The sequence below is a fragment of the Corvus kubaryi genome, unplaced genomic scaffold (assembly GCF_017639235.1).
Source record: "Corvus kubaryi isolate FWS band 111438036 unplaced genomic scaffold, C.kubaryi_AGA036_p1.0 134, whole genome shotgun sequence".
Taxonomy (NCBI): Eukaryota; Metazoa; Chordata; class Aves; order Passeriformes; family Corvidae; genus Corvus; species Corvus kubaryi.
The window spans coordinates 10,982,739-11,002,250 of NW_024580668.1; the positions used below are offsets into that span (position 1 = coordinate 10,982,739).

Genomic DNA, 19,512 nt, shown 5'->3' on the forward strand with positions numbered 1-19,512 from the left:
TTAGTACAGTTTGATCTTGTAGTGCATTTTTTTAGCAGACTACTGCGAGCAGGTTTTGTTGTTCATCCTACAGAGAACAGGAACTTCCCACTTCTAGCTCAAATGAACACATTCCTTTCAGAAAAACTGTTTGATAGGCTACAGGAAATAAGAGAGTAGTGGTTTCCTTGTTAGTGGCTATTTTAATTCAAAGAATCAAGGACAAAAAGGAGCAAATGAAGGAAGGATAGAAAAGATTTGCACCTCCCCATGTGGGATGTAGCAGCTGACATGGAGCTGGACGTTGAATTTCCACTCCTGCACATATTCTATGGAAGGAACAGGTCCAACTCTTCCAAAAAGGCTATGAAAACCCATGAAAATAAACCCCAAATCCTGTCTGATCCATCCACAGGGGTCAGTGCTGCACAGAGGTAAAGACAAGGCATTGGCAGCACATGAACAGGGACAGAGGTACAATAAGTAGAGGGACCAACAACCACTTCAGCTTCTTTTCCTTTATCCATCTACAGATACTGAGCACTTTTCCTTTATCCATCTACAGATACTGAGCAGCAGCTTTTTTTATCATTTGATTATTCCTTGTAACTTACGATCCTGTTAAATTTGGTTGAGCCAATGTAAGTATATCTGTGTACATCCATGAAGGTTCATCACATTTATTCTGACAGTATGGAGCCATCTCCCAGGATACTGGAATGGGAGAGGGTTTGATGTGTTGCCTGACACCCACATTTAGAATTCAGATTAGCCATTGGATGTGCAGATGCTTGTTTTATGGCCAAGCTGCCTTCAGTGATGCACGCTGAGACAGAAGAATAGCATCAACATCTTTATTTCCCCCTCTTAAAGATACCGAGATAAAAGCCTGAATTCTGCCACAGAGATAATAATAAATAAAATAATGGGAAATTTAAAGAAAGGTACTCCATATATCAGTACTCTATATAGTTTATCCTAAAAGACTGTGACATTAAACTGTGAGCAAGATCCTTCTCATGGTGTGCCTGCAGCCCCACCATGAACCTGCACACAGGGGATTTTGTAAAACATTCAACCCAAACCAAGCCTAAAAAGCTTTATATAGCCTACATTCTCCTAAAATGTACAAGAACTAAAGGGACAGCTGCCCTAAAAGGCTGATGCTGAGACTCACTGCTCTGAGCACCCACTGCAGCACTGCTTTCCTTGGGCTCCAAGGGTGAATAGCTCCTGACCCAGGCACCTCCTGCAAACGTTCAGGCACCCAAAAGTTGGCTCCACAGTCAGTTTCCAAGTGCACAAAGTTTTCTGGGTGCAAACAGGTGCCAATATATTCCTAGAATTGAGTTACTGCCTTCACATATTCTAAAATGTCACCCTCAGTACCTCCAAAAGCATTTTTAATCAGAAGCTCTGAAACTAATCTACAAAACATAATGAACTGCGTTTCACAGCCACCTAGGATGCACTGACAGGACCCAGTGCTCTGTTCTGCAATTTTCTGTCTATTTAAGAACTGATTCTAAACACATTAAAATCAATTAAAGATTGCTACTGTTTCCACTGCACTCTGGAACAGCTCCATGCAGAATACAACCTGCTGAAGTGAAGGTTTGCTTTCAATAAACAGTTTCATGCAGAAAATAGGGGAAAAAAAGAGATTGTTCTACAGTGTCATCTTCTGGAATATGCTTGGCTATTTCAAAGACTTAAAAAGTAGCCCATTATGAATATTGGGCTGCACTGTCATCAATCAGCTTGCTCGCATCTGCAAAGCATTCACAAAAATAAAGCTGGTAATAGTGATGCTACTTGAGGAAATAGTCTCTCATATTGCAAAGTTATTCACACCAGAGCCTTCATTTTGAAGTTATTTTTGCGTGTTCTTTTAACAGTCATTTAAATTAAACAACTCTTCTACTACATTCACTGAAGTTGAAGAATACCAAAGAAAATATTCAAATTCAGCCAAATTTGTAAAAAATGGCATAGGAAGAAGAGATGGTAATTACTGCCATTGCTATGAAAAAAACCTGCTGAGATGGAGCCAATAATAATGAAATCCATTTAATAATCAAGAAGGCTGGGAAAAGAGTCTCTTCACATTTTCTTCCACTCTCATATTCAGCTCAGTGCTCCAGATTTACTACCAGGGCATGTCAGACCCTGAAATTCATGAAACAAAAGGTAGCGATTTCACACTTGGATAAAACCATTTGGAGTCAGGCTTTTCACATGGACATTCTTTTATCACTAAAATTTCAAGCTTTGTTAAATTTCCCTTGTGATTGAAATGGCCTCTAGAAAAAGTGAGGAAGTTTAATGACTGCATGGTCCCTGCATAGGAGAGAGACACGGGCCTGTGTTGTCCCCAGCCAGCAGCAGGAGCTGTGATGAGCTGCCTGTGGGACAGGCAGTGGCATCTATTTCAGGAACTGTGCACTGTGTCAAGCCTGAAAAAAAACAGCAAACCCAAACAAAATGTTTGTATTTGCAGAAAAGCACCCTGCCAGTGCCACTCTAACAAACGCTGTCTGTGGCCAGCATACTTTGTCTGACATTCCTTTGCAGTCTCACTGCAGCAGCACCTACAACTCCCAGAGCTGAAAAAATGAAAACTCTATTGGAAGGTGTGTATAGGGGTGTGTTTGTTTGTTTGTGAGTCGCTTGGGGTTTTTGGGTTTTTGGTGGTGGTTAGGTGGGGTTTTTTTGTAGAAGAACTGACAATGTAATGTCAAATGTTCCATGACCTTCCTAGTTTTCATCCTGACAGACCCCTCAGGTACAATAATAATTATCCCACTGTTGCAGATACATAAACAGTGGCATGGGGCATGTGACTCTGCCTGATTTCACAGTATCAGTTGTATGTAAACAAATCCACACTTTCTTGTCCAATATTCCTCCATCCACCCACCAGCCAATATGTCCTGTCTAAAGGAGTCTGGAGCACCCAGCCCGAACACATGCTACTCCTACCAAATCTTTCAAATCGGGAAAAAGAGGAGAAAAATGTGACTTCTGGGCATCACTAGAGATGGGACCTGCAGCAATGAAAGAGGAGCAGACAGTGCTGAGTAAGAGGTGCTTGGAGACTGGCTCTGTCTTAAAATTGCAGCACACAAAAGATGGGAACAGAACCATAAACACCAGTAACAACATTGTGCCAATAGTGATGGTTTAAATAATGGAGCTCTGAGCAACCTGGTCTAGTGGAAGGTGTCCCTGCCCATGGCAGGGGGTTGGAAATGAGGGAACTTTAAGGTCCCTTCAGCCCAAACCACCATTCCATGATTCTATATGAGCACATCTAAACACCCCTGCGTGCACCTATGTGTGTACCTACATAAATACATCTGTTAAAACCAGTGTTTCCAACCTCGTAATGTTCCACCCACCATGACTCTTCTCTGACTGAAGAGGCCACAACACTCATGGAAAGGTATCCAAAAATCCAAATATTCCCGTATAGCTCTGAGCAACTCTGACCATCACCACAGCACCTGTCCACAGCGAACAGAAACGTGGCAACACGCACAAAACCTAAGGAGTTGTCCAAAACACAACTGTATTCACTGACCATAAAGAAGGATTTGTGTACTTAAAAGGCCATTTTCCTCAGCTGTATCATTTGGCCTCATCAAAGATGCAATTCATACTCACAGAATGACCATCCCCTGCCCACCAGAACACTGCTCCTGCATCTGTTTACTTGTACATATGTCGTATTACTGGTACTCTCTTAAATGCTTTAAATTCTCTATTTAATCTTCTGGGAAGTAAGCAATTAAAAAGCAAAGAACCAGAGGGCATTTCAAAGCTCTGTGTTCCATTACCTCGACCATCTCCATAAGCCTGGCCTGGCTTGCAACCCAGATTAGCCACAATAGCTGCTGCTCCCCAGTGGAACTGGCCCTGTCCCTCTCTCCAGTTCTGTGCTATTTTCTGCTGGCAGATTAAAGATAATGAGTGCAGACAGATACAGCTTTCGCTGCAACAGGAGCTGATGTGAGCGGCTTTGGAGGTGTTTCTCCCCTCCCGAGCCACCTGCCATCTGTTTCATCTACAAAAAAACCACGCCAAACCCAACCTCTGTTTTGTTAATGTTGCTTTGTATTAAACAGGCATCGCTGACTGAGGTCCTGTCATCCTCAGCGAGTGCTGGTTTAAGACCAGGAGGATGTTTCAAGGACAAGAAGAGCCAAAGTGGTTCTTGAACAACCTGGAGGGCAAGGAGAGACCATGGCACGCATTTACTGGGACTGTCCAGAACCTTCTGCCATGTCCTTCATAAAAGCAGCAGCTTGAACAAGAGGATGGGGATATTTGCACATATTCTCAGTCAGAATTCATTTGGGTTTTTCCAATGGCTTCCATCACACTAGGTTCATTTGGATGCAGAAATAATCTAGCTGGGAATTCAAAGCTTCCTCTGCCTTTTCCACAACTGCAGCTACCAGACTTTTCAGGGAAAACCCACACAGAAGAATCTGCTGTCTTTCTTAAGAGAGAGCGCTAGAAAACACTAGAAAAATACTTTTATTGGTGTCATGTCTGTTTGGATATTTTTTAAATTAAAAGGCTAAGAAAAACACTAGAAAAAAAAGAGGGAACTTGCTCTGTTTACAACCTTCTGATAAAATTCATTACTGAACAAGGCCCGTGCAGTCAGGTAACTACTCCCAGTCCTCTGGTCAATGTGCAATGATGATGAGCTCTCCTGGGGAAGGCTTCCACAGATTTTCAGCACCTGAAGCTGCAGGAGTATCCACCAGCTTCTCTCCACCTTTTCTACACATGTTTTGCTTTTCAGAAAGAGCAAAGTTTTCATGCGTCTGACACCAGGGAGAGATCTGAAATGGTGCCTTCACTACAACATCTCCTGCCCCAGAATGAAGGGAAATTGAGGACAGAGGAAGGGGAGTGGGAAAGTCCCAAGGATAAGAACTCCTCTGCAGCAATCCTTCCATAAACACCTCCCACCCCCACCACAGTGGGAATGGGACAGATTTAAACACTAGGAGATTGTGTCTGACAATCCTGCAGTTCACCAGCTGCCTTCAAAACTAAGAGTATTTTTTACAGAAGAGAAAACATTACACGTAGGCTGTATCCTTTGACAGAAAAAAAGCCCTCAATCTGCATCAACATCAGCTCCTGCACTTCCTTAGGGATCTTTCAAGACAGACTACAAGGGTTGCCAGCATTTCCTCCTCTTTTACTGTTTGACTTTCCCACTAGAAATACTCCTCATTCTGCCTCTCTCCTCACCTTTTGCATCATGACTACTTTGAATTACACCCGTCCTGCTTCCCCTTCCTTTTGCACTGCAAGCAAATCCTTCACCATTCCTAGCTCTCTGCCTTTTGCTTTGGAAAACCACTGTGCAAGGAAAGCTGAAATTATGGGAAGGCAGAGGAGCATCATGGCTGCAGAGGTTTATTCCTGAGAATTGTCTGGCTGCATTTAAGATAATCCCATCATTCCATCTGCATCCCACGCGCTGGTGAAGCAACCCCATTTTCTAGTTCCAAGAAATTATGCATTCATTATGGAGGAAATTTAACACCTCAAAGCAAACTATAATTAGGAATTCTTCAATTCAGTTTATGCTTTTTCAATTAGGCGCTCTATAATTTTAATCACGGGAGCATTAACATGTTTCCGGAATTTATATACCTGTAGTATAATTAAATCCTGAAATGCCTTAGTCTGCAACAGCAAAGCAGAGCTTGCTCATCTTGCCTTTTATTGTGTTTTTGTGTTATTATAGACACATCGAGGGGCACCTGCTTCTGTAAACATCTCCTGCCACGTGCAGCAGAGAAGGGCCCAGAAGAGCCTGGCCACTGCTCCTGAGGGGTGGACAATTGCCAGGGACTTGTGCTCAGACTCATCCCTTCTCATTTTAAGTGCCTTAAGGAGCTGCTTCAATTAAGTAAATCATCCTTGGTGATCCTTCAAAAAAGCCAAGGTCCCACCCCTGAGCAGCTGTGGCCCAGCTCAGTTCATTCCATCAAAGGGTCTGATCCAAAAGCTCTCACGGGCTTGGCACTGCATCTCCTGGAAGTCAGAGTTTCTGATTTTTAAAATCTTTCATGTTGTTTGTGATTACCCTTTCATTCTGTGACAACAGGGAAGGAGCACAGTGGCTCTGAGAGCTGTGAAGCAAAGAGATGTGTTGGGAAAAGAAACCCTCAAACTGGCAACCGTGGGTATTTTCTCCTGTCCCCTCATCTAACTGGCTGACAGGTTGATGTGAGGAAATGGCCATCAATTTGTGAATCTCACCTTAAAGCTCAGAATTCATTAACCTGTTGGTTGCTGGAATTAAATCTGACAGTTTACATAGTCAGCATAAAAGATTTATGCAAAAACCCTCCTTTCCCCTACTCACTATCCTCAGGTCTTCATAACACTACAAAGTGTTAGCAGAAGCCTCCCTGTGGCACTAATAAAATGCTGCTTGACACCGAAGAATTGGCTCCACGTGTAATTTGATTGTTAAAATATTACCATTCAAATAGACACCAATTTTATGCCTCTCCTCTCCCATTCCTGTCCCCTGCCAAAGCTCCCTGTGGAATGGTCAAAGATACAGCAGGTCACCCAGGCTCTGAAAATGGCTGTGGCTCTGATAGATGGCAAAAGGCAGATTTGTGACCCTTTAGGGGACTGAGTCTCAACTGGACAGTGTGCTGATCCAGTAGGAAAATGCATTTCCTGTACCAGATGAGAAAATTGACCCAAAATGCCCTTTAGCCTCACTTTTTGGGGCTAACACCTGACTCTTCAGGGGAACTAAACAAAACCTTTAAACCCCTATTCAACTAATTCTGCCATGTTGCATAAAAGACTAAATATTCCTTCCTGATACTCTTGGTTGTACCTTACATACCTGTATCTCCATTTTGCTTTTCTCCTCATACAATAGGCAAAGCACCTCTAATATTAATAATTTCAAGTACACGATGCCTTTCACCCAAATTCTCATTTTCCTTCTCTCACATTCACACACTGTTAAAGAAAATGTAGATCTGGTTTATCTCTAAGAAGAAACTTCATTTACCTTCAAACTCTTAGCTAAATTGAAGGCAGAATGTCAGGAGGGAGAAACTCAGCTTGAATGATTTCAGAACAATATCCCTGAGGTATATTATAGGAGATGTTAATTAATACAGATAATTAGTCTTATAATATCAGAAGCCTAGATTGATAATCTCATTTCTCATTAAATACTACAAAATTAAAAGATCTAAAGTGACGGCTGCTTGCCCTGTATTCAATCAACCAACTCACGTGATGCAGACATTTAAATATGAGCTTAGAAAAAGCAGAGCAGAAATTTCCTTTTCCAAGTACTAAGAACGTGCCTATCAAGGGAATCGAACTTTCTGAATTACCAAGGGCATGATAATTTCACCCTTAGCACCCTTTTTATTGTTTTGCTGCTCCTTTGCTCCTTCACTCCAGTTTGTATTTCCACGTACAAGGTACACTGCGTGGGAGTTTTGAGAACAAGAAATTGCCACCCTTTTCTGGCATTAATGAATTAATTATCAGCATAAATGCCTGAGGCAGGCTCATGTGATGCCACTAAGAAGCTGCAAAGCAGAGATCTGAGCAGCACTGCTCCCTCTCTAGCAATCTACACACCGAAGTCACCATCGGCAAAACAAAACAAAAGCACCAGCAAATACTGTGAATTTATAGTTTCTCCACCACAGAATCAAGGTCACTGGGCTTGCAAACCACTCCTTTGTAAGAACTACTGTGCAGTAAAGGCAAAATCAGACTAAGGATGCCAGGGGAGGGATGCAGGAAAGGCAAGCTCAGGATGGACAGATAATGCCCAACATCACAGAAAATAAAGAATTACCTGGAGATTTAATTTCTGGCCTGTGGCTCCAAATTTTCTCCATTTTTACTCTGTTGCAGATAGAAAGGCAAGTTTCGGCTACTTTCATTTCTCCAACATAAAATGGAAGCAACACCATGGCCCTTCCTCCCAGGAAAGTTTTACTCATTATTGCATATAGGATTATTTAAGTGCACAGATACATCCTACAGAATTTTTTCCTGGGAGAATAGCTTGAGCATAAAACCAGAAAAAATCCCCCACTGTTCTTAGGTGTTCTGTTAAATAACACTACAGCTGTTTTCTCTTAATTTTTTTAGCATCATGTAGAACAAAAATTGCCTTTATTTCATGCTTGGAAGATCAAGAATCAAATAATAATACTCAAGTGTAACATGGGGCTTGGTCTATAGAAATTAATTTCTCCTTCTGGCTGGCTGTTGCTATGAAAATATTAATTTCACCTTTGCTCAGTACTTCTTAATATATTTTAAATATTTAAACTCTCTTCTCTTATTCAGATTTCCTTATTTCCTTTAAGATGTGCGATAATAAACTGACCCATCTGTACCTGTGTGCCGGCAGCACACAAAAGAATATCACAGATTATTTACTGACACACCTCTGAGAACTGCAGGAAGAGAGAGAGACTAAATCCATATTTCTCCAACAGAAAAGTTTTGTATTTCCTGAACCCCACCCCAAAATAATTGCAGGCTCTTCTCGAATGTCCTTCTGCAGTGTCCTACAGCTCCCCCACGCAGAGCAGGGTATTGACAAGGCAATCACACCTAAGGGGAGCATTTATCTAAACTCTGAAATCCTCAGAACTCAAATATGCTCTGGAAATTTGATTTGCTCTATAACAGTAGCATAGGTAGATTGATAGAACCAACTGTGTGCTAATAAAGCAGATGGACTTTCAAACATCCAACACACAAAATCCAGCCCGCTGGACATGTCCTGCAGGCAAAACCCCTCACAGCGGTATTTCCAAGCTGAGAGTGGGATATAAATTCTCAAACAGAGGTCTAAAGATGTCATATGTGAATAATCTATGAAGGACTAACTCAGCCCTCTTGACAGTAACAGATTCAAAGGCAGAAATATCCTCAAAATCACACTGGAGCTTTTCAGGAAAGAGTTGAGGAGTAAAGATTGAGAACACTTGCATTCTTCCTTCCTCTTGTGAATGTATTATAGATGAATGTCAGCCTCCAGCAAATCAATCATAGCACCATTCACAGGGTTTAGATTGATATAAGAACACCTAAAAGTTATTTTTAAAGGGCAGTGTGGAGTCAAACTCTGCAGGTTATACCATGAAAAATAACAGCAAAAATGAAACGCCTGTGCCACAAGGGAGAATATTTCTGCTTGCTGAGGCTTCACCTTTCTTTTGGCAATAGGACAAAATAGATCAAAAAATATCTAAGTTTATATTAATCCTATTAGATCGCATGAAAGCATCCTCATTGTTATCTATAGATCGTTAACAACGCCGAGTTAATGACTGTTACTTTTATAAACAGCCACACTTAAATTATTTATCATCAGCGCTGGGGAACATCAGAAGGGTCTTAATGCTGAAGGTGACTTTGGATTTGGTGTACCTGCATTTCAGATGAATGAAAATACAATTAATCTTATCTTAAATATCCTTTGGTATTACTCCGAAGATGTTCTTGCAGCCCATGCTCCACCTCTGTGCAAGAGTAGAATGAAATACCTCAAGACCAAGTACAAATATTACCTTACAGTCACACCCCTACGTGTTCTCCAACTCCCCATCCCCTGAACAGAAGAGGAAATAGTAGAATAATTACTGCCTATTCATTGTTTTTCATCTTCACAGTTTGGAAGGACTACAATAAAAACTGGAGAATTGCAGAGCAGGAATTGTCAGGTTGGTGGGATAAGGGGTCAACCTACTGCTGCCCAGAGAAAGCTCTGAACAGCAGAGTTTTTGTAAGAAGGTGTGAGGAAGATCTACTTCAGATTCCTTTCAGGAGCTGCTTCAGCCCCATCTGAGGCAGGCTGGGAGATGAAGGGTCAGCGTGCAAGGGGGAAGGGATCGAGGAAAGCATGGTCACATCCACCAGGGAGGCCAGGAGAAGGCACCCCACCAGGATTTACATTGTACAGGATCCTCTGCACCATCTCACTGCTGTGCTCAGTCCTTTGTCTCAAATCTCTGCTTGCCTCAACGCCTTCAGCACCTGGACAGAGCATGGCATCACACTAAGAAGGAATTAATAACAGACAAATACACCCCACACAACCAAAAGGTAGAACACCTCACCACACAACAGCAAAGAGGATACATTTGATCTCAGCTGAATGAATAAAACACACTGAGGAGGAAAAACCACCTCATTCTTGTGTGTTAAGGGTGCCACAAGCAGCTCACAATATGTTATTCATGTGTTATTCTTTTGATCTCCCTCTGAGGGAATGGGACCTGCTTCTGGAAATGGTATTTTGAGTGAATTTCACAAATTGGGCAGTGTGCAGAACAGACTGAAAGAAAAGGGAAGAGGTTGGGAAAATTGAAGCTTGAAATAATTGGGTGTATTAAGGTTAGCCTAAGAACAGTCTGGATGGTTATCCAGAAGAAGGTATTCCCACATTCTGAGCCTGTCAGAGTTAATAAATAGCTAAAACTCTCCCCAAGACTCCCTCCCCCTTACTACCCCTGCCCTTCTGTTTTTCATGCACACATCTGTAAGTCAATGAAATGGACTCATTATAGGAAATAATTTTATCACTTAGATGTGGCATGCACTCTCTGCAAACGTGTGTAATAGGCTACAATGCAATTAGAGAAATCAGAACGAAAATTTACAAAAAATCTCTACCAATTTTATGTACAGATGCATTTGCTGGAAAAGGCATTATTCACTGAATGCAGTTAAAGTGCAGTAAATTGACTTTGAGAAAAATCACAAGACTTTTCAATAAAAAGACAAAATAGCAACACTGCTAAGACAGCAGGTGGTAAAATGAGATACAGGAATGTTCCCCCATACGAAGAAATAAAACAAAACAAAGCTGTGTGATTTTACTGCTCTTTTCCAGCAGAAAAACATCCCTAAAGGACTCAGGAAACAGGCTCCTAAATCTGCTCATATGGAGTACCAGAGATTGAAAGGCAAACTTTGAGACACATTACTCAGAAACACTAGAAAAGGGATGGTGCTTAGTCTTAAAAGAACAGATTTTTTTTTTTTTTTTTTGTTTGAGCCTGTCAATGTAATTTGGGGCCAAGCCACAACACAGTTGGGGGACCACCAGCTGACACAGGATCTTTAATTAAATCCAGTAGTTTGCATCTGGAGCAATTTGTTCCTGAATACTTAGTGGGCATCCTTCAAAAGCAGTAAGAACCTGTCAGTGGGACACAGAAACCCAAGCATTATGAAAGAAGGAACAGTGGTGTATTTAAGATAACACCCATGGGAAAAACTTGAAGAGTCTCTTGTGAAAACTGGAGGTAAAAGCTTGAAGATCCCACAGGGAGGTAATGGATACCTGCTGGACCCCTCTACAAGGCAGGACCCACTGTTTTTGTGAGTGACTCCAATTGCTGCTGTCAGCAGAGGAGCCTGGCAGGATGAGTGGCAGGATGAAGGAGCAGCTGGCACTTCTGCCAGCAGCAGATAAGGCAGTGTGGGCTCAGAAGGGAAATTTGTTCATCTGTGCTGGTGCCTTGCACCAAACATAAATTCCCTGAGGTGGAACAGAGTGATGAGAGAACTCTAAGTCAGGGAGCAACCCGCAGGTGAGTATCCCACATCAGCATCTCAGCGTTCAGAGCAGGACCCAGCTCAGAGAGGCAGCAATGTTGCTATTCCGTGGGTGCCTGGGCAGCTCCCTGCCCCTCAATGACCAGGGAAGGGATGGCACCCCTGTACTTGGTGCTGGTGAGGTCACACCTTGAGTCCTGTGTCCTGTTCTGGCCCCTCACTGCAAGAAAGACTTTGAGGGGCTGGAGTGTGTCCAGAGAAGGGAATGGAGCTGGGGAAGGGGCTGGAGAGCCAGTCATGTGAGGAACCGCTGGAGTTGTTTAACCTGGAGAAAAAGAGGCTCAGGGGGACCTTCTGGCTCTCTGAAACTCCCTGACAGGAGGGGGCAGCCAAGTCAGGGTTGGGCTCTGCTCCAAGGGAACAAGGGACAGGACAAGAAGAAATGGCCTCAAGCTGTGCCAGGGGAGGTTCAGGTTGGACGTCAGGAGGAATTTCTTCACAGGAAGGGTGGTCAGGCATCGGAAGGGGGTGCCCACAGAAGTGGTGGGGTCACCATCCCTGGAGGTGTTCCAAGAAATTACTGAAGATGGCACTCAGTGCTCTGGGCTGGTTGACAAGGTGGTGAGTGGTAAAAGGTTGGACTTGAAGGTCTTGGAGGTCTTTTTCAACCTTAATGATTCTGTGTTTCTGTAAATCCTCTACTCTGTGGCAGGACCTGCTCGTCTACGTTAGCAAAGCCTCGCTAAACCAGTATTCCTTTTTCCTGGACTAAATTACTGCCTCACTGCACAGCCAGCCCAGCAGCACAGCTGGAGAAGTGTTAAATCCAGAAACTGAGCAGAAACACCCACAAGCATTAAGCACACTGCAGGCATTCCTGCAAGAGTTACCAGCAGGCCTTGGTCACCATGGAAGAGAGGGCAGGATGGAGCCCTGGAGCCTCCTCCACCCTCACGTGGGGATTCTCAGTACCCAGCTCCACATCCCGCTGCACTCCAGCACTGCAGAGGCATTTGAAGTGATGCTGGGAGGGTAATAATCCCAAGAGTGCCAGCAGCAATCCTTCCTGGAGGTTAACAGCGGGAGGCAAGGAGGCTGAAGCATTCATGAAAGGAGACTATGAAAGGCAGAATCAACAGCTGAGCTGGCCTTTTAGTCAGCACTTGCTTTCAGCAGCTCCATTATCAGAGGAGAATGAGAGAGGAGTGAGGGAAGCCTGGGGAGGAAGGAGAAGGGGGGAAGTGTGAAAAGAAAAGACAAAACACCTACCTGACAGGTGCTCCCCGGGACTGAGCAGGCTTCAGCATGACAGTGATGGTGGTGTCAGTCTCGTTGAGGGGAGAGTCCGTGTCGTACTCCGGCATGGACGGTGCTGCAGCAGAACAAAGAAACATGCTCATTATGCACCAGCTACTGCTTTTGGTAGTGATGGCAACATTATATTCACATTTCTCAAACAAATATCAAAATACTTCCCAGTGTTATGACCAGAATGACCAAAACTGCTTAAATATTTGTGCACTCTTTTTCTGTTCCAATTTAATGGGAATCGGACAATCTTCAAGCTGGCTTTAAAAATCCTATCTTGAATCATTAATCCTTTGAGATGGGATCATTCCTTCAGTTTTAAAGGTGAGGAAAGAAAACTGCATAGACATTATAAAAAACCCCAAAGTATTAGGATGAGTGAATAAGTGGTAGAGTTAAGAAAAGCACCCCTGAATCCTGAATCTTGTTCCCTGTTCTGATCAGTGGATTAGTCCCCTCACATGTTAAGATTTTTTAATATACAGACTTAAGCTGTGTCCCCTTGATTAGCTGGAGGGTGTGCTAAGAAGCACAACAGATTAAAAGAGAGAAGCACAAACTAGCTCCCAAACCCAGGACATTTCACCCCAGTGCTTTAGTGCTGACTCAACAGGCAGCTGCAGAGATCCCAGTGCCACCCCCGGGCAGTGCCCAGCCATGGCATCCCCTTCTCTGATGTGTTTCCCCAAGCAATACAGAAACCCACCAAATAAAAACCCACTCAGCCAAACTCTTGTTTCTCCTTCTGCTTTGTTATCTTCTCTTAGGACCATTCCATGAAAGTAGGACAGCTTTCCTTAGGAAATTTATTTTACTTATTACATCATGTCTTCCTTCCCCAGGAGCAGGCATCTGCTTGGGACAAGTTTTACTGCTGAAGACCTGAAGGGATCCTGAGGTCAGAGCAGCACCAAATTTGTTCCAAAGATGCAGGTTTTGCTGGAATAACTTTAAAGTATAAAGCAAACAGAAGAATTCACACAGTAGCTCATCTGTAGCCCACAAGGGCAAGCTGCATTGTGGGGGATCCCATATTTAATCCTCTCATAGTGATTTCCACTGTAATCCTGTTTACAATCAGGATTTTTATCTAAATGCCTGGAAACTGTCAAGAATGGGGGCTGCTATTATCAGCTCAGCTGCTGGCTTCCCTGTCAATAAGCTGGGAATACGTTCAGAATGAATGTCAACAGCTTAAGAAGGATTTCTCTGGAACAAGGTGCTCTGCATCAAGGGGAAGCAGTGACTCATTGAAAGGAGACTCGTCACCAGTGGTCTTCTACACCAGAGATCACTGGAGATGCCAGAGATCACAGAATGGTTTGGGTTGGAAGAGGTCTTAAAGATCATCCAGTTCCAACCCCCTGCCCTGGGCAGGGACATGTTCCACCAGCCCAGGTTGCTCCAAGCCCTCTCCAAACTGGACTTGGGCACTTCCAGGGATGGGGCAGCCACAGCTTCTCTGGGCACCCTGTGCCAGGGCCTCCCCACCCTCACAGTGAAGGATTTCTTCCTAACATCCAACCTAACCCTGCCCTCTTTCATGTTAAAACCATTCCCCCTTGTCCTGTCCCTCCAGGCCCTTGTCCCAAGTCCCTCTCCAGCTCCCTTGGAGCCCCTTTAGGCACTACTGTAGAAGGCTACAATAAGGTCACCCCAGAGCCTTCTCCAGGTGAGCACTCCCAGCTCTCCCAGCCTGGCTCCAGAGCAGAGGGGCTCCAGCCTCCAGAGCATCTCCGTGGCCTCCTCTGCACTTGATCCAACAGCTCCATGTCCCTCCTGTGCTGAGGACCCCAGAGCTGCTTTCAGTGCTCCAGGTGAGGTCTCGTGAGGGCAGAGCAGAGGAGAAAAATCCCCTCTCTCGACCTGCTGGCCACGATGGCACAGCAGGAATTGCTGAGCCCCTGCTCTGGCCAGGGGACGGTGCTACAGCACAGCTTAGTGCACCCACACAAACAAATCCACTCACACACTGCTACAGCACGGGTGTCTGCCCGTTTGAAAAAAAAAATACAGCCTCACAAGGACATTCCTGTCAATGCAAAAATCCTTCTTCTCCCTAATAACCTCGTGGCTGCCTCTTAGAGCAAGTTTAATGGTAATTTTCAGATTATTTGGCAAATGTATCAAAAACTTGACCACGCAATGAGATAATCCAATGTCAGAGACTACCCAAATGCTTGCATGGAGTTTGTTACCACCTATTGAGAGCCAGATATTTGGAAGATGGGGGGGTAAAAAGTCAATAAACCAAGCTCAGTGTGCACATAGTTGGTCCTCATGAGGGCTGCTAACACAATTTGAGCACTCATGGGTTAATAAAATGCAAAGAAATGGAATCAGAGGGGAAAAGCCCCCAAACCATTGCTGTGGTTTTTTATTTCTCTGGTTGCAAGGGAATGAAGTGCACACTGTGCTGCCCCTTCACAGCAGGGCTGCAGAAACCCCAACAGCTTGTGGAGCTGTTTGGACACTTAATGGCTTTTACTTCAAGTGATTTGGGGCTTTAGTGCTAAATGTGAAAGGTTCAACCCCTGAGCAGAGGGAAGGGATACACTTTGCTTCCTTAAAATTTACCCTGTCACTTATGGCTCACAACTTGCTATTATTAACCGATTTTGAAACAGGGCAGTGGAAAAATCTATACTGTAGTGCACTCTTTTCTACAGTAACCAGCCATAATTTCAAGCTATACCAGAGTCCTGAATGTTCCAGACGTTTATTTTGACTTTACTGAAAAAATAGTTAAAATAGTGCAAAAAATGACAGCTTTTCTCTCTGTTAGCCTATTTTAGTGCTATCAACTAAATATTAAAATTCACGTGTATCTGCCCAATACCACCACTACCAACCCTTTATCCATATATTCTTAGCCTGTTTCCTCTTTTTTTTTTTCACACCTTCCCTTTGCCATGCCTCCTTATTTTAGTGCCTTTCATATTCTTGTCTGCCTCAAGCCCTCCCTCTGCTCTTACTCATAAAAAACCCCAAGGAAAACAGCTTTCCTCCTTTATTTTTAGTCTCTTTGCACTATTAATTCCAATACTTCATTACATCCATTTTGGTACATCCTGAAAATAAAAACCACATTATGGAAGGAGCTTCCCCAGCCAGGCAGATAATGCTAACAATAATTACTGTAGGGGTAGTTCATTTGTAGAACTAATGATGATTCTCATTTAAAATGCTCCACAGATATCCAGGGATATTTAGGGCACCCACAAATTAACCCCTGTAATTGTAACCCAAATAAACAAAGGTTTGTGGCTGTTTCAAAACTCTGCCCTATGAAACTTGGGACAGACATTAAGCTGAGTTATTTTTTATAATTTTATGCATCAGCTTTGAGTCTAAGGAACAAATCCCTAGAAAGTTTGATTTTTTTCTTCTTCTCCAAAGCAGTACCTGAAATCTTAGTTGCAATCCGGGTGGTGATGGGCGGCCCAAAGCCCTTGACTGTGCTGGCTTTGATGGTGAATGAATAGGTAGTGCCTGGGTATAATCCCACAAAGAGGTGATGGGTTTCGTTCCTCAGCTTGAAGACTTTCCCTCTTTGGCTGGACAGGTCGGCACTGGGATCCAGAGACCCAACAGCTTTGTATGTGATCTGCAAACGAAGAACAAGGAAAAGGAGGTGATGAGGGGCCTTCTGCACCTGGCTTCTCTCTGCTGCCCTGTTTTCTCACCTCTTGAGGCTCAGTTGCAAACACAAGGACAGGTATTATTTCAGGATTATTTCAGTATCTCCCATGAGCGGTTTCATATTTGGGTGCTGTCAAACAAACACGACAATTTTTCCAAGTCTTTACTTAGGGAAAAACTAATTTCCTCTCTCTGCTAAAGCCTCAGCATGTGCTGGTTTACAACAAAAGATGCAAAGAATTGCTTTTTGTTCCCAAGCTCAGAACTTCTGTAGTCAAACCAGAGCACACAGCACGCCCGGCAGGATTTTCATGAGAATCACCCATGCAAGCCCCCACAGCTTATGAAAACCCTTGGTGCAAACATGGATATATTTCCTTTTGGCAAACCATATCCTCAAAAGGCAGCTGAAAACAATGGCAGCCTTTTTATGACAACAAAAGCTTTGGAAGTCTTTTCCTGTGCTACAGAGAATAGGCTGAAATGAAATGATATGTTTAAATGAAATAAATATCATCACGTCTTTAGACAAAAGCCCTTCTCTCTGTGGAAAGCAGCTCCTGCCATCCTTTCCCACCCCTCATTCTGAGCCTCAGAGTGCTGGTTTACACGTGGTGCAATGCCTGGTTGACACCTTGGATAAACCAGGAGGGTTCCAGACCTGGAGGGACCTGAGTACACCTGGCGCTGGTGCCAGCACACCTTGAAACCTGCTTGAGCTCAGCCTGCTCATCCATGGCAACCCTCCTGATATACAGACACTTGCAAGGAAAACTCATGACTTATTTACCAGCCAATTCCTTGCCTGAGTTCCAAATTCAATCCCAAGGCAGCTCAATTTCAATAGAGCTGTCAATATAATGGACCGTGCTCTGCTGCTCTCCTAACCTTTCTTGATATTATGGGATCCTCACTTATTTGTAATGAAACACTATGAATAAATCAATGTATGTTAATACATGAAGTCTTCAATTTTTTATTAAGGTCTCCACAAGAATCTAATTCCCAGCTTTTCTGAAAGAGCCTTTGAAAATCTTTAAGTCCCTTGCTTTATGACAGGTGGAAAATGTTGCATTTTGAGGAAAAATAAATACCCAGTGTTTAAAGAAGGAGGCTTTAATAATAACAGGATAAATAAGAGACTGAGACTGATGTTACTGACACCAGAGAAGGCTGAGGGCATGTGAATCCTGTTATTTGGACAGAGAAGAACAATTTAGACAGAGCTGACACCCAAGATAAGGCAGCGTAACAGAGAAGGGGCATGAATTACACCAGCAACAAAAAAGTACAGAAGCAAAACTCTTAGAAGAATTATAATTAGACAGCTCGTAGGTGATTTCATTGAAAACCAGCTAATTTTTCCAGGAATTACAACCTGGTTTTAAATTTTTATTACATGCCAGACATCTGAGAAAGAGACACATCTGAGCATAATGGTTCTTAAAATAAACAAAAAATTAAAAACAGGAGGAAATTCTCTACACCCACTGCTTTTCCTTCAGGGAGTCAAGAACCAGCATGGCATAGGACAGTATTTTGAGAGTTCTTATTGCATCAAGGCACTTCAAGACAAGGGAATATGTAAAAAGACCATTGGAATCAAATTGAGAAACAAATACTTAAGACATTTGACCCTGTCCATGCCCAAGCTAAAATCCAGAAAGAAAAATGCATTTAATTTAATGTTATGTAGGGATGGGCCAGTGCAATCTCATATGCTCTACTTCCAGAGCTAGAAAAATAGCAATTCTATAAAACTACAAAGGGAAATCAGCAAAATAGGAATTGGGGAAAAAGAAAGGGAACTTCCTACACCTGGGACACTGAACAGCACATTCACAGGATGCCCAGGCCAGGCAGTGGCCTATGCAAAATCAATGGCATTTATTTTCAAGCACATTATACAGAAGGCTATAAACACAAGAGCAAGATGCACTTGTCCTTGATCTCCATCCATATGAATAAATGTATTCAGCTACTTCAGCAGTTCTAAAATCACTATAGAAACAGTTATTTTTCCTTATTTAAAAAAAAAAAGAAACTCAGAAAACCCTATCCCCTTAAGGCAAAAAGAGCTAGAAAAGCTTTCAAGAAGAAAAAAACAACCGAAGAAGAAACCAACTCACTGATTTTAAAAAACAAACACACCAACCCAATCTGCTGTTGACTACAGCAGAGAATAAGGGACCTTAAAACAACCTGGGTCAACTCACAAGAAGCAGGGAAGGAGGAAACAGCACTTGAGAGAATGTCCCCAATTTGATATCGTAATGTAGGTCAATTTTCAAAGCAACTGCTCGCTCAAATCAGACTTTGGTATTTCCCAAGACTCTTTTCAGGATATGTAAACTCCAGCAGAGAGACCTATGGCACAGCCAAATGTGAGTTTACTTTTTCTGCAGCCGGGTCTCTTTCCAGTAGAATTGGACCCTGTTAAACCACGTGATGTGAGGACATTCAGAGGAAGCCACCCTTGTCCCCAAAACAGAACACTTGACTCTAACACATGAACAGTACCTGGATGCAGCACAGAGAACAGAAACACAACAGAGCAAAGCTCTGCCTGTGTCCAGTTTCACCCAGTCCACCAGCAGGAATATTTAAGGACTGGTAAGTGCAAATGGTGCAGATACAGCAGCCAGTCCTTGCTCTCATCAGGGTCGAGCTCTTCTCTGCTCCCCACAAGGAGGGCTCTGAATGACTGGAGTGGGCAGGAAAGTGCACACAGACACTGCCAGGAGCCCTGGGCTGTGTGCCCACCTCTGGCAGGACTCTCCTCACCACCACGAGGAGCTGATGTTCTCTGAGTCTCCAGGCTGCCATTTGTAAAACAAGGGCTGTTTCACTCCTCTACACAAACATTTGTGTGGCTGAGAAATCTCTGGTTTTCTGTAATTGCTGCGTGTTGCTGGTTAAGCAGCCAAACCCCAGGTGAACCAGAGGAAGCGGCCCTGGAAACAGAGCTGTCCATTT

At 43.3% G+C, this 19,512-nt stretch overlaps 1 protein-coding gene across 9 annotated transcripts in view; it reads right to left on the reverse strand.

The window, feature by feature from the left end:
- Positions 1–19,512, reverse strand: part of PTPRT (protein tyrosine phosphatase receptor type T) — a 434,461-nt gene that overhangs the window by 102,642 nt on the left and 312,307 nt on the right. For all 9 annotated transcript variants that reach the window (XM_042050484.1, XM_042050521.1, XM_042050503.1 and 6 more), the window contains exons 10-11: positions 16,300–16,501; positions 12,856–12,958 (exon numbers count right to left, since the gene is read on the reverse strand). In XM_042050484.1, coding sequence (XP_041906418.1) covers positions 12,856–12,958; positions 16,300–16,501 — 305 coding nt within the window. The remainder of the gene's footprint in view (positions 1–12,855; positions 12,959–16,299; positions 16,502–19,512) is intronic.